The sequence below is a fragment of the Phyllobates terribilis genome, unplaced genomic scaffold, assembly GCF_046119375.1.
Source record: "Phyllobates terribilis strain yellow unplaced genomic scaffold, ASM4611937v1 Scaffold_4__5_contigs__length_816908805, whole genome shotgun sequence".
In the NCBI taxonomy this organism is placed as follows: Eukaryota; Metazoa; Chordata; class Amphibia; order Anura; family Dendrobatidae; genus Phyllobates; species Phyllobates terribilis.
The window spans coordinates 273,035,369-273,049,819 of NW_027362764.1; the positions used below are offsets into that span (position 1 = coordinate 273,035,369).

The following is a 14,451-nucleotide window of genomic DNA, read 5'->3' on the forward strand; positions in this document are numbered from 1 at the left end:
TTTATAACCTGAGAGCACATAATATGGGAGTCCCTGATTACAGCGATGTGTCACTTACTGAGCTGTGTTTGGCTGTCTCAATGCAATCAGTGTTTTATTAGCAGGAGATTTTCATTACAGCACCACGTTGCACGTGCAGAATAGTCCAGCCACGCCCCCGGCACGGATTAGCAGCTCTCTGTCACTGTACAATTCTCACAGAAAGCTGTGATGTGGGCAGGATTATACACAAATCTATAACTGAGTTCTTCTAGATCTGCAGGAGAGAAAACTGCAACTCTATCATAACTGCTGCACTAAGTATACGAAGTGATACATCACTGGAATCAGGATCTCTGTCCCTACCTCAATGTGCTGTCAGAGTACATAGGAAAAAGTTACTGACCGATTCCCTTTAAGTAAAATACTTTATATAAAAACTTTATAATATAAATAAGCTGTAAATTGCGTTCAAAGCCAAAGCATATGGTTTCAAAAAATGCTAACACCTTCTGGTATATTTGTTGGTGGAGAAGGGAGAAGTTTAAGATTTCCTGACAATTTATCCTCAATTGATTATTATTTTTTTTTGTATTTTTCAGAACTGGTTGCACCATGTCAGAGATCTGGGATATAGAGGATCCTTCTAATGTTGGGAAGAGCCCCTTATGTTCTATTTTGGCCAAGGAATCATTGCCTCACTTTGTCACTTTATTTGAAAACAACGTTTACAAAGTTTTAAAAGTTTCCATTTAGGTTACAAAAAAAAAAATTCCATTTCATATCAGATAAATATGTTTTTAATTCTGATATAAACCAGATGTTTGCAGTCTGAGATTTTGTAACATACACAATGCTATGCAAATCTTTATTGCTAAGAAAATTGAAAAACACATTACATTCTTCTATGGAGAGCTGCAATCTTTTTGTTCAGTATTGCTAAAGCTGCGAGTGAATGAAGAGAACAAAAGACCTACAAAAACTGCCTTAAAATGCTTTTCATTTGGCAGAAGTTTCTGTTACTAAACAATTTTTCAGTCAAAGCACCAAAGAGAATATGAAATATGTATATTTATGTATTAGTAATTGGTGTTCTGTTCTAGCAGTGTTTTATGTAGGTGTATTTTATTATACTACACTTTTTATTGATCGGTGCGGATTCGGTTTCATGACCGGTGCTGTGGGAAGGTGGTGTCTGCTATAGTGCCAAAATGGAAGATCCATAAGAAGTGCAACCTTCAGGGCCGATTTGAGTATGAATAATTCATACATAGGGCCACGCCACGCAAGCTTATGTCATGTTCGAACCACACTTATCGGCACATACCAATTTTCCTCAAAGGCCGTCCACTATAACCACTGTAAACTGGGACTTTGTGGGGAAATTGCTATTTCTATGTTATGAGGAATGGTACTTTTTATTTTCTTCTTGGTTTTGATATTGTTTTGTAAACTTGTTATATACAGTATTTTATTTAGTACATTTTGTTATGCATTTCCTTTGACATTTCCACTGGCTCAGTACATTTCCGTAGACTAATACAAAGAAAACCAGTAGTTTGCAAGCAATCAAATTCCAAATTACATATCTGAAAGAGATAACAGCCATTTCTGAACATTTCCTTTTTCAGTGTGTTTATTTGTTAGATGTCGTTACTGTATTTTCTTCATCTGCAGGCTAAATTGTATTACAGTAATAACTTTTTCTCTTTTTTTTTTTAATTAATAAATCGAGATTTAACTTTCAGTGTTGGTCAGGTTTTTCTAGGATATCTTGCTGACTAAAATATCCTAATGTAGTTCCTTAATTAGTAATTACCAAATATAAGATCCCTTTGTGTTTATGTGAAAATTTTAAATCAAAAGCAGCTGCACTGCACAGTATCCTGGTGCCCTTTTAACAACACATTTGTCCTGTAATTGAAGGACACTACATATAGTAGGTTTTTCCTACGTAGTTGGGCTATGGGCACTCAGCAACTTTAACCCCTTCCCGACCCGTGTCACACCGTTTGTGACATGGAAAACAGTTCGTTCCCGACCCATGTCACAGCGTCTGTGACATGGAGGGAAAGACCCCCTGCAGCGCCTGCGAGCGGGGTCGCTCAGGTGTCACAGTTGCTACTGCAACTGGACATCCTGAAGTCGACCCCCCGGGGGGTGGATTAACCCCCCCGTGCCTGGGACCCCTCCGATTGGCTGTTTCATTTTCACTTTTAATGAAACTGCCAATCGGTATGAATTAAATATTTCACCAATGAAAATTGGTGTAATATTTAAATCTGGGCATGGCCTGATGCTTACAGCATCAGCCATTGGCTGGGGGGAGTGTCACCTCTGTCCCCCCCTCCCCCCAGATCTGATTGGGGGGCTAGCGTCACATGGATACTAGCCCCAATCAGATGTGGAGGGAGTTTTTAATGATGGCCGCAACTGCCCGTCCATGGATCGGGTGCCGGCCGTTGTGGACCCTCTGCTGCTGCCTCCTGTGGACCCTCTGCTGCTGCCCCCCCGTGGACCCTCTGCAGCTGCCCCCCCGTGGATCGCCTGCTGCCGCCGCTGATCGCCTGCTGCCGCCGCTGATCTGCATCAGGTAGTATTGCCCCCGCTCCCCCCCGACCCCCCCTCCACTCCACCCTGCCCCCCCCTCCACCCCCGACCCCCCCTCCACTTTCATACCTGCACCCCGACCTCCGCTCCCTCTGCTCCCTCTCCCACGTCTTCATCCACCGGCTGCTGCTCTCCTTCTGACAGCCGGTGGACTGTGATCACAGCAGCAGCAGGCTCAGTGTAAATGCCCTGCTCCTGTGATCAAACCCACCATCCCCCAGTCCCAGTGATATCACCCCCCACCTCCCAATAATCACCCCTCCCCCAGTGTTCACCCCCCCTGTCCCCAGTGTTCACCCCCCCTGTCCCCAGTGTTCACCCCCCCTGTCCCCAGTGTTCACCCCCCTGTCCCCAGTGTTCACCCCCCCTGACCCCAGTGTTCACCCCCCCAGTGTTCACCCCCCCTGTCCCCAGTGTTCACCCCCCCTGTCTCCAGTGTTCACTCCCCATCCCCAGTGTGCACCCCCCCATCCCAGTGATCATCCCCCCCCCCCGCAAACCCAGTGATCACCCCCCTTGCTGCTGCCGGCTCCTGCCCCAGTGATCACCCCCCTTGCTGCTGCCGGCTCCTGCCCCAGTGATCACCCCCCTTGCTGCTGCCGGCTCCTGCCCCAGTGATCACCCCCCTTGCTACTGCCGGCTCCTGCCCCAGTGATCACCCCCCTTGCTGCAGCTGCTGGCTCCTCCATCTCTTCAGCCCCCCCCCGTACACCTGACAGCCCCCGTACACCTGACAGCCCCCCTACGCCTGACAGCCCCCCTACGCCTGACAGCCCCCCTACGCCTGACAGCCCCCTACGCCTGACAGCCCCCTACGCCTGACAGCCCCCACACGTGACTGCAGAAGGTTACACCAAGCACACACACACACACACGTACACTCACACTATAATAAAGTTTCGATTTTTTTTTTTTTTTTTTTTTTTTTTTTACACACGCACACAGCACACAAAATGTCCCGCCCGTCCCACTCATCCCAGTCTAGGGCGTACTCAGCTTAGTAGGCTATGTCAGGTTGGTGTGTGTGTTGTAGTGTGTGTGTGTGTGTGTGGTGTATACACTACAATATACCACACCGCACACCAACCTGACATACACTACACAATGGTGTCCACTAACAAATTGGAACCATGTTGCGTTTGGAGAGTCCCTGTGTGCCCAAACATTGGAGCTCCCCAACAAGTGACCCCATTTTGGAAACTAGACCCCCCAAGGCACCTATCTAGATGCATAGTGAGCACTTGAAACCCCCAGGTGCTTCACAAATTGATTCATAAAAATGAAAAAGTGGAAAAAAAAACACTTTTTTATTTTTACGGATTAATTTGTGAAGGACCTGGGGGTTCCAAGTGCTCACTATGCATCTAGATAGGTGCCTTGGGGGGTCTAGTTTCCAAAATGGGGTCACTTGTGGGGGAGCTCCAATGTTTGGCCACACAGCGGCTCTCCAAACGCAACATGGTGTCTTCTAACAATTTGAGCCGACAATTTGTTAGCGGACACCATGTTGCTTTTGGAGAGCCGCTGTGTGCCCAAACATTGGAGCTCCCCAACAAGTGACCCCATTTTGGAAACTAGACCCCCCAAGGCACCTATCTAGATGCATAGTGAGCACTTGGAACCCCCAGGTGCTTCACAAATTGATTCATAAAAATGAAAAAGTGGAAAAAAAAACACTTTTTTATTTTTACGGATTAATTTGTGAAGGACCTGGGGGTTCCAAGTGCTCACTATGCATCTAGATAGGTGCCTTGGGGGGTCTAGTTTCCAAAATGGGGTCACTTGTGGGGGAGCTCCAATGTTTGGCCACACAGCGGCTCTCCAAACGCAACATGGTGTCTTCTAACAATTTGAGCCGACAATTTGTTAGCGGACACCATGTTGCTTTTGGAGAGCCGCTGTGTGCCCAAACATTGGAGCTCCCCCACAAGTGACCCCATTTTGGAAACTAGACCCCCCAAGGCACCTATCTAGATGCATAGTGAGCACTTGGAACCCCCAGGTGCTTCACAAATTGATTCATAAAAATGAAAAAGTGGAAAAAAAAACACTTTTTTATTTTTACGGATTAATTTGTGAATGACCTGGGGGTTCCAAGTGCTCACTGTGCATCTAGATAGGTGCCTTGGGGGGTCTAGTTTCCAAAATGGGGTCACTTGTGGGGGAGCTCCAATGTTTGGCCACACAGCGGCTTTCCAAACGCGACATGGTGTCCGCTAACAAATTGAATGGAAAATCGGCTCAAATTGTTAGCGGACACCATGTTGCGTTTGGAGAGCCGCTAATGTGCCTAAACAGTGGAGCTCCCCCACAAGTGACCCCACTTTGGAAACTAGACCCCCCAAGGCACCTATCTAGATGCATAGTGAGCACTTGGAACCCCCAGGTGCTTCACAAAATGATCTGTGAAAACAAAAAAGTACTTTTTTTTTCACAAAAATTTTCTTTTAGCCTAAATTTTTTAATTTTCACATGGGTAACAGGATAAAATGCATCCTAAAATGTATTGGTCAATTTCTCCTGAGTACACTGATACCTCATATGTGGTCGTAAACCACTGTTTGGGCACATGACAGGGCTCAGAAGAGAAGGAGCGCAATTTGACTTTTGGAGCTAATTTTCCATTCAAAAAGTAAAATGGCGCTCCTTCCCTTCTGAGCCCTGCCGTGTGCCCAAACAGTGGTTTATGACCACATATGAGGTATCAGTGTACTAAGGAGAAATTGACCAACAAATTTTAGGATGCATTTTATCCTGTTACCCATGTGAAAATTAAAAAATTTAGGCTAAAAGAAAATTTTTGTTAGAAAAATAAAAATGTTCATTTTTTTCTTCCATGTGGCTTTAGTTCCTGTGATGCACCTGAAGGGTTAATAATCTTCTTGAATGTAGTTTTGAGTAGCTTGAGGGGTGCAGTTTTTGGAATGGTGTCACTTTTGGGTGTTTTCTGTCATGTACACCCCTCAAAGGGGCTTCAAATGTGATGTGGTCACTAAAAAAAATGGCTTTGCAAATTTTGCTGGAAAAAAGAAAATTTGCTGATGAACTTTGAACCCTTCTAACTTCCTACCAAAAATTTTTTTTTTTTCAAAAATTGTGCTGATGTAAAGTAGACATGTGGGAAATGTTATTTATTAACTATTTTGTGTCACATCACTCTCTAGTTTAGCAGAATAAAAATTCAAAATTTGAAAATTGCAAAATTTTCAAAATTTTTCCCATATTTTTGATTTTTTCACAAATAAACGCAAATATTATCGACCTAAATTTAATACTAACATGAAGCCCAATATGTCACGAAAAAACAATCTCAGAATCACTAGGATCCGTTGAAGTGTTCCAGAGTTTTTACTTCGTAAAGGGACACTGGTCAGAATTGACAAAAATGCCAAGGTCTTTAGGGTCAAAATAGGCTGGGTCCTGAAGGGGTTAAGACGCCGGCGGAATCTTCAAGTTTTTCCAGGTGAAAACATTTCAGAAAAATAACGTTAATAACTGAAGCGTCTTTGCTAGTGTCTTTTTAGCTGCTTTTGTGGCTTTTTTTTCCATGTTTTCAAGTATACAGTATGGAATCGACGGCTCACAAATTGAAGAATGAACCTTGAAGCAGTTAAAAGAAGTGACAAAAGATGGAACTTCTGCACAGCAATATCGTTTTGACATTTCTGTGCATTGTTAATTTTTTGCAACGCTTTTTTAGGTGAATTTCATGCAGAATCCACATGAAAAAGCTGTCGTTTGCACATAACCTTATAGGTAGCAAGTTGTCCATTATATGAAAGATACAGTACTTGTCAAAAGTTTGGACCCACCAGTAAATGCAAAGCTTGTTTTTATTGGTATGTGAACATTGTAGATTCAGATTGTAGGCAGCAAAACCAAGACCGAACACATATGGAAACGGAGTAAATAAAACACGTGTGAAACAAACCAGAAATATATTAAACCTTTTATTTATCAAAGTTACTCTGATGACCGTTTTACACCCACTTCTCTCAAGCAGCTGCTCTCAAGCATCTTCATCAGGCAGTCATCTGGTATGGCTTCCAATAACCAAGTATACTTTGTCAAAGTTAATTTGTGAAAACACCGTCCTTCAAAATGTGTTGATGACTATCAGGCATTTTTTTTTTCCAGACAACATTGTTACACAGTTCCTCACAGTGCTGAGCGCTGTTCTGCAACTGTTCTAAGCCAGAATATGGTAAGGAGCACTCAAATAATTAAAGAGAAATGGCATTCTCAGTCTATTATTGCTTTAAGACATGAAGGTCAGTCAATCTGGGAAATTACTAGAACCCTAAAGGTATCCTCAAGCGTAGTCCTAAAAAACATCCATCGCTATGATAAAACTGGCTTTAATGAGGGCCGCTGTAGCGGATAAGTTCATCAGAGTTATCCGCCTCAAAAACCTCCATATTGAAAAGCACCTCAGAAAACAGCCCTCATAAATGATGCCCAGACATCAAGAAACAGACCCATCTCAACATCAGTTGTCCAGAGGAGACTACGAGAAGCAAGCCTTTATGGTTGAATTGCTGCAAAGGAGCCAGTACTGAGGACCACAAACAAGAAGAGGGAACTTGTTTGGGCTAAGCAGCACAAGGACTAGACATTTGATTACAGTAAATCTATACTGCAGCCTGATGAGTCAAAATTTTAGCTATTTAGTACCAACCACCATGAATGATTCCCAACATGAAGCATGGAGGGAGGAGGTGTGATTGTGTAAAGGTGCTTTGCTATAGACTCTGTAGATTTATTCCAAACTCAAGGCACGCTTAACCAGTATAGGTACCACCACATCCTGCAAAAACATTTTTTTCTTATCTGTTTTGCACTTAGTGGAACTATCATTTGTGTTGCACAGGACATTGACCCAAAACATGCACCCAGGTTATGTAACCAAAAGTGGAGAAGGGTAGAGTGCTGCTTCAGATGACTTGGCCTCCACAATCATCCAATCTCACCCAATTGAGATGGTTTGTGATCAGTTTGACTACAGTGTGAAGGCAGAGCAGCCAACAAGTGCCCAGCACCTTTAGGAACTCTTTCAAAGCTGTAAGATAGCCATTCAAGGTGACTACCTGGTTTGTTTGACTAGTGATTCTTTACTAATTATTTACATATGTGTGTCTTCAAACTGCTCTTTGGAAATTAATTTTATAAATGTCCTGCACTCTTTAAGTGCGCCATTCTGCTAAATGAATGTGAATATATATATACAGCTCTGGCAGAATAATTAAGAGACCACTGCAAAATTTTCATTTTCTCTAATTTTTCTCTTTATAGGTATATTTTTGAGTAAAATGTACATTGTTGTTTTATTCTATAAACTACTGACAACATGTCTCCGAAATTCAAAGCTAAAAATTTTGTATTTGCAGCAAATGAGAAATCGTCAAAATAGTAAAAAATAAACAGTGCTTTCAGACCTCAAATAATGCAAAGAAAACAAGTTCTTATTCATTTAGAAACAACAAAACTCATGTTTTAACTCAGGAAGAGTTCAGAAATCAATATTTGGTGGAATAACCATGATTTTTAATCACAGCTTTCATGCGTCTTGGCATGCTTTCCACCAGTCTTTCACACTGCTTTTGGGTGACCTTATGCCACTCCTGGCACAAAAATGTAAGCAGTTCTTCTTTGTTTGATGGCTTGTGACTATCCATCTTCCTCTTGATTACATTCCAGAGGTTTTCAATGGGGTTCAGGTCTGGAGATTGGGCTGGCCATGACAGGGTCGTGATGTGGTGCTCCTTCATCCACACATTGATTGACCTAGCTGTGTGGCATGGGGCATTGCCCTGCTGGAAAAACCAGTCCTCAGAGTTGGGGAACATTGCCTGAGCAGAAGGAAGCAAGTGTTTTTCAAGGATAACCTTGTATGCAGCTTGATTCATACGTCCTTCGCAAAGATTAACCTGCCCAATTCCAGCCTTGCTGAAGCAATCCCAGATCATCACCGATACTCCACCAAATTTCACAGTGGGTGCAAGACACTGTGGCTTGTATGCCTCTCCAGGTCTCTGTCTAACTATTAGAAGACCAGGAGTTGGGCAAAGCTGAAAATTAGACTAATCAGAGAATATTACCTTACTCCAGTCCTCTATGGTCCAATCCTTATGGTCTTTGGCAAACTTCAGCCTGGCTTTCCTTTGCTTCTCATTGATGAAATGCCTTTTTCTAGCTTTACATGACTTGAGGCCTGCCTCTAGGAGCCTGTTACGAACTGTTCTTGCCGTGCACTTCACCCCAGCTGCCATTTGCCATTCCTTTTGTAGGTCACTTGATGTCATCCTGCGGTTGCTGAGCGACATTCGAATAAGATGACGGTCATCCCAGTCAGTGGAGAGTCGCTTTCGCCCTTTGCCGGTCTGTAGCTTTGTTATCCCCAATGTCTGCTGCTTGACCTTGTTGTAGTGGACTGTCGTCTTCAAAATTTTAAGGATGGAGGCAACATGACGCTCACTGTATCCCTCTGCTACTAAAGCCAGAATTGAGCCCTTCTTTTCCTCACTCAAGACTTTTCTTTTCAACTCCTTTGGCATGGTTAAAAGTTATTTTTTCATTCAAATTACTTTTGGGCTATTCCTAGCATTTGTTTTGCCATCCAGCTTATCCTATTGCAAGAGGATTGTGAAGACCACAGCAGTGTTTTTTATACTGTCCCTCGTTATATAAGATTTGGTTCAGGTGATCACCTAATCAGAAGCACATTAAGTAGAATGAGGTGGACTTTGGTTGGAATTCAACTGACACTGGAATGGAATGGCTGTCAGACTTGTAGAGATGGTGATTTTTAGAAAACTGTGCAGTGTTCTCTTAATTTTTGCCAGAGCTGTGTGTGTGTGTGTGTGTGTGTGTGTGTATATATGATACTAAATAAACTAAAATCAGCATATTCCAGTAACATATCCAAACTATACAGAATAGTCAATTGTTATTAAAGCACCACTCTGGAGGGGTTTTTTATGTCATCGCCAGAATGGTATCGCTTATGCATGTTTCCTGCCCCTAGTAAAATATATACCAGCTGCTGTCTTCTGCCGTTCCTGGTGCCGCTCTGACCCCTTTCTGCCATTTTGAGACTGCAGCTTCTGACTTACTGGAAGTCAGAGCTTACAGTAACAAGCTCTCAATGCAAGTCTGAGAGCCTCATTGGTGCTTTGAATGAAGTTCGTGTGAATTCGATCAACCATTATAGAAATATATTTTATCTGATGGTAAACCTACTATAAAAAAAATTAAAAGGGTACTATTACTGTACATTATTAATGTGACATTTTATTATCATATTCTTATATTGTATGATTAGCCTAGATTCCTACTTATGGGCCCAGTGCTGATCCTGGAGATCTTGTTTGGATTCAGATCACCAAAATGAACGATATCTGAGACCCAACCTAATATTGGCAGTTATGTAGGAAGAGCTGTGTATTTGGTGATTAGGATATACAGTACATCATTGATTAAATTCCTCAGAGACACCTCCCACCACGCTCTGGTCCTTTGTTCTTATGTATGCGCTCCCAGCACTTGAAGATTTATTTACTGTCATCATGGAGACCTCATGTACAGTACAGACCAAAAGTTTGGACACACCTCATTTAAAGATTTTTCTGTATTTTCATGACTTTGAAAATTGTACATTCACACTGAAGGCATCAAAACTATGAATTAACACATGTGGAATTATATACTTAACAAAAAAGTGTGAAACAACTGAAAATATGTCTTATATTCTATGTTCTTCAAAGTAGCCACCTTTTGCTTTGATGACTGCTTTGCACACTCTTGGCATTCTCTTGATGAGCTTCAAGAGGTAGTTACCGGAAATGGTTTTCACTTCACAGGTGTGCCCTGTCAGGTTTAATAAGTGGGATTTCTTGCCTTATAAATGGGGTTGGGACCATCAGGTGTGTTGTGCAGAAGTCAGGGGGATGCACAGCTGATAGTCCTACTGAATAGACTGTTAGAATTTGTATTATAGCAAGAAAAAAGCAGCTAAGTAAAGAAAAACGAGTGGCCATCATTACTTTTAAGAAATGAAGGTCAGTCAGTCTGAAAAATTGGGCAAACTTTGAAAGTGTCCCCATGTGCAGCTGCAAAAACCATCAAGCGCTACAAAGAAACTGGCTCACATGAGGACTGCCCCAGGAAAGGAAGACCAAGAGTCACCTTTGCTTCTGAGGACAAGTTTATCCGAGTCACCAGCCTCAGAAATCGCAGGTTAACAGCAGCTCAGATTAGAGACCAGATCAATGCCACACAGAGTTCTAGCAGCAGACACATCTCTACAACAACTGTTAAGAGGAGACTTTGTGCAGCAGGCCTTCATGGTAAAATAGCTGCTAGGAAACCACTGCTAAGGACAGGCAACAAGCAGAAGAGACTTCTTTGGGCTAAAGAACACAAGGAATGGACATTAGACCAGTGGAAATCTGTGCTTTGGTCTGATGAGTCCAAATTTGAGATCTTTGGTTCCAACCAACGTGTCTTTGTGCGACGCAGAAAAGGTGAACGGATGGACTCTACATGCCTGGTTCCCACCGTGAAGCATGGACGAGGTGTGGGGGTGCTTTGCTGGTGACCGTGTTGGGGATTTATTCAAAATTGAAGGCATACTGAACCAGCATGGCTACCACAGCATCTTGCAGCGGCATGCTATTCCGTCCGGTTTGCGTTTAGTTGGACCATCATTTATTTTTCAACAGGACAATGACCCCAAACACACCTCCAGGCTGTGTAAGGGCTATTTGACCAAGAAGGAGAGTGATGGGTTGCTACGCCAAATGACCTGGCCTCCACAGTCACCAGACCTGAACCCAATCGAGATGGTTTGGGGTGAACTGGACCGCAGAGTGAAGGCAAAAGGGCCAACAAGTGCTAAGCATCTCTGGGAACTCCTTCAAGATTGTTGGAAGACCATTTCTGGTGACTACCTCTTAAAGCTAATCAAGAGAATGTCAAGAGTGTGCAAAGCAGTCATCAAAGCAAAAGGTGGCTACTTTGAAGAACCTAGAATGTAAGACATATTTTCAGTTGTTTCACACTTTTTTGTTAAGTATATAATTCCACATGTGTTAATTCATAGTTTTGATGCCTTCAGTGTGAATGTACAATTTTCATAGTAATGAAAATACAGAAAAATCTTTAAATGATGTGTGCCCAAACTTTTGGTCTGTACTGTGCATGAGGTCTCCATGATGACAGTAAATAAATCTTCAAGTGCTGGGAGCGCATATATAAGAACAAAGGACCAGAGCGTGGTGGGAGGTGTCTCTGAGGAATTTAATCAATGATGTAAGCTTAGTCATTTCACAAAAAGTCCTTCACACAGGGGAGACTGACTTTGGATTTCCAAAAGAAAGCACGCTCTTTCCAAGCAACAGACTGGGATCATATTATACAGTATATGTGCCCATTATGAAAGAGTTTATAATGTATTAACGCAATTGTGATGAAGCAAATGACTGTGCAATGGATAGAATGTTTCAGGTGACTGCATATCTGTAACTTGAGAAGGGCATCTTAACAACTGGGCATATCTGCTAATGGCATGTACCGCAGCAGCCAGTAAAATTTGACCATTCTGTGCATCGTTCACCAAAAGTTGAAAAAGTAGACATGGTAAGCGAAGGCTTGACTGACAACTTTTTAAAAAGGTCTTAAAAAAGTTCAAACTGTCACAATTTACTCCAACAATCTTTTTTTTTTTTTTTTTTTTGTTTTTTTTTGAAAGATCAGTTTATGACTTGCCAGTAGTGATGAGCGAGTATGTTTTGTTAACCCTTTCGCCGAGTATACTCGGGCGAGCACCGAGCATTTATTGCATGCTCGGGCTTTAAGTTTTCGTTGCTCCGTTTCCCCGTTTACATGATTTGCGACTGTTTGACAGATTTAATAGATGTGAGGAATGCCTGTTTTTCCAGCATTCCTCACATGTATTAAATCTGTCAGACAGTTGCAAATAATGTTCACGGAGCGCTGCTCATCACTACTTGCCAGTCTTCATTAATCTGCCCCTATACCTGTATGCTGATGTTTGAAGTCAATGTTTGGACATATTTTACAGACTATATGCTGATATATGCATTTGAGTTTCATACAAATTGTATTACTATATACTATTCTAGTTATTATTAATTAGATACTATTATAGTTTAATGATATGTTAATTTTGAAGTAAAGGCAAAGTTCAAATATTTATTGTAATATGTACAAACTGGAGGTTTTAGCGGAATATGTCACCAGCTTTTTGCTAACCCATATAAGACCTGCATGACGTAGAGGCAGAGGCCCTTATTCCAGCGATGTAGCGCATGAAGGTGCACACCACTCATCAGATGATCCAGATTCATGAAGAGTCTCCTCCTGAATCAAGAGCTTCTGATTCTAGCATGCCCCCTTATCAAGACCGGTATGAACACCTGTCTTTTTGAATCAGGCTCTTTGCTGTTGGGCAAAAATTTAAATCTAGCACATTTACACAAGGAAGAAAACTGCCTACTTATTGGTATCTACCCTGTAGGCTAATATCCAACCCATACTAGAGCCTTGAGACAGAATATTTGGGACATTAGCCCAAAAAGAGACATCCACATGTAGACAGCTGAGTTTTTGTCTCTCACCAATAACGAATAGGGTTCTTGTAGGCTAGATGAGATGCAAACGGCCAGGTTTCATGTCAGGGTGGGCTGCAGGCTGAAGAAACTCCGCTCCCAAGACCTGTGCTTCAATTGTTAGCTGTATTGTAAGCTCATATACTTTCATGAGCTGAGAAGAAAGGCTTTGACATCAAAAGAAATAAATCTTGTCCGCTGAATTAGTACAAAGGATTTTTTTTTCAGCCTCAGGCCCTAGTTCGCAGTAAGTTGAAGAGATTTATTTATTCCAATGTCATAGCCCTTCTACAGCAGCTTCAATATGTGTGCTTAGTATACAGCTTCTCTATCAGTTGAGTCATAGGTGTTGGGAACTATGCGTCTTCAGTCTGCATCCTGTTGTGACACTTGATTAGGATGGGCTGCCATTTAAATTATGTGATGGGGTCATTTTATTACATTCTTGTAGAACCCCTGTAAGGTTAAAATTTTGCTTACAGCAGTCCTTAATAAACAGCTGGAAATGCATATTTTCCCCCAAACTAGAGGTTATATTTACCCTTTAAATCTGGAAGTCTACCAGTTTCCTCTTGCATCTTGGCATTTTAATCCCAAGCTGTGGTTGTCATGAACCATCTCAGAACTTCATCACGAAATATAGCCCTGTGTAAGCCTACAGGAGAGTTGTTTCCTCTACAGCTTCCCAAGCAGGTCATGGACGTTGCCCATAACATTAGCAAATTAACAAACTACAGGGGTGGCCAGGAGAAAGACTCTGTCAAATCTCCAAATAGTTGGGGCTAGGTAAGGCTAGGGTGGGTACCTCCATACCTGGTATTACTGTCGATGTTCTGCTTGGGACATCATTACCAGGCAGAATGTCAATCAATGCTGAGTGAGCATGCTAGCAGCAAGGACACTGGGAATAGGCCCCACTGTAACAAACTGAAATGAGTAGCACGCTTCTGGTTTATAATTTTTTTCCACTCGTATGAAGACTGATAGCTTACACAAGGGAATGTTCATTAGCGTACAGTATAGAAGCATGCCCCTGGTTTAGGTACCGAAATCCTAGTGACAAGTTCTTCTTACAGTAAGATTTCTAGCTATTAATACTGGCAATAGACAGCTTCAGTAAACTGACTGCCTCAGTATTTGTCTGTGTATGTTCAATGTAGGTCTCGCAAACAAACGATCAACAGTGTAAAGTATTTTTAACGATTTCATATCTCAGTTGAATATCTTAATATTT

At 42.2% G+C, this 14,451-nt stretch overlaps 1 protein-coding gene across 1 annotated transcript in view; it reads left to right on the forward strand.

Moving 5' to 3' along the window:
* Positions 1–1,726, forward strand: part of DPY19L1 (dpy-19 like C-mannosyltransferase 1) — a 220,856-nt gene extending 219,130 nt beyond the window's left edge. The window contains exon 22 of the mRNA XM_073678263.1: positions 582–1,726. Coding sequence (XP_073534364.1) covers positions 582–735 — 154 coding nt within the window. The 3' untranslated portion in view covers positions 736–1,726. The remainder of the gene's footprint in view (positions 1–581) is intronic.
* The last annotated feature ends 12,725 nt before the right edge of the window (positions 1,727–14,451 follow it).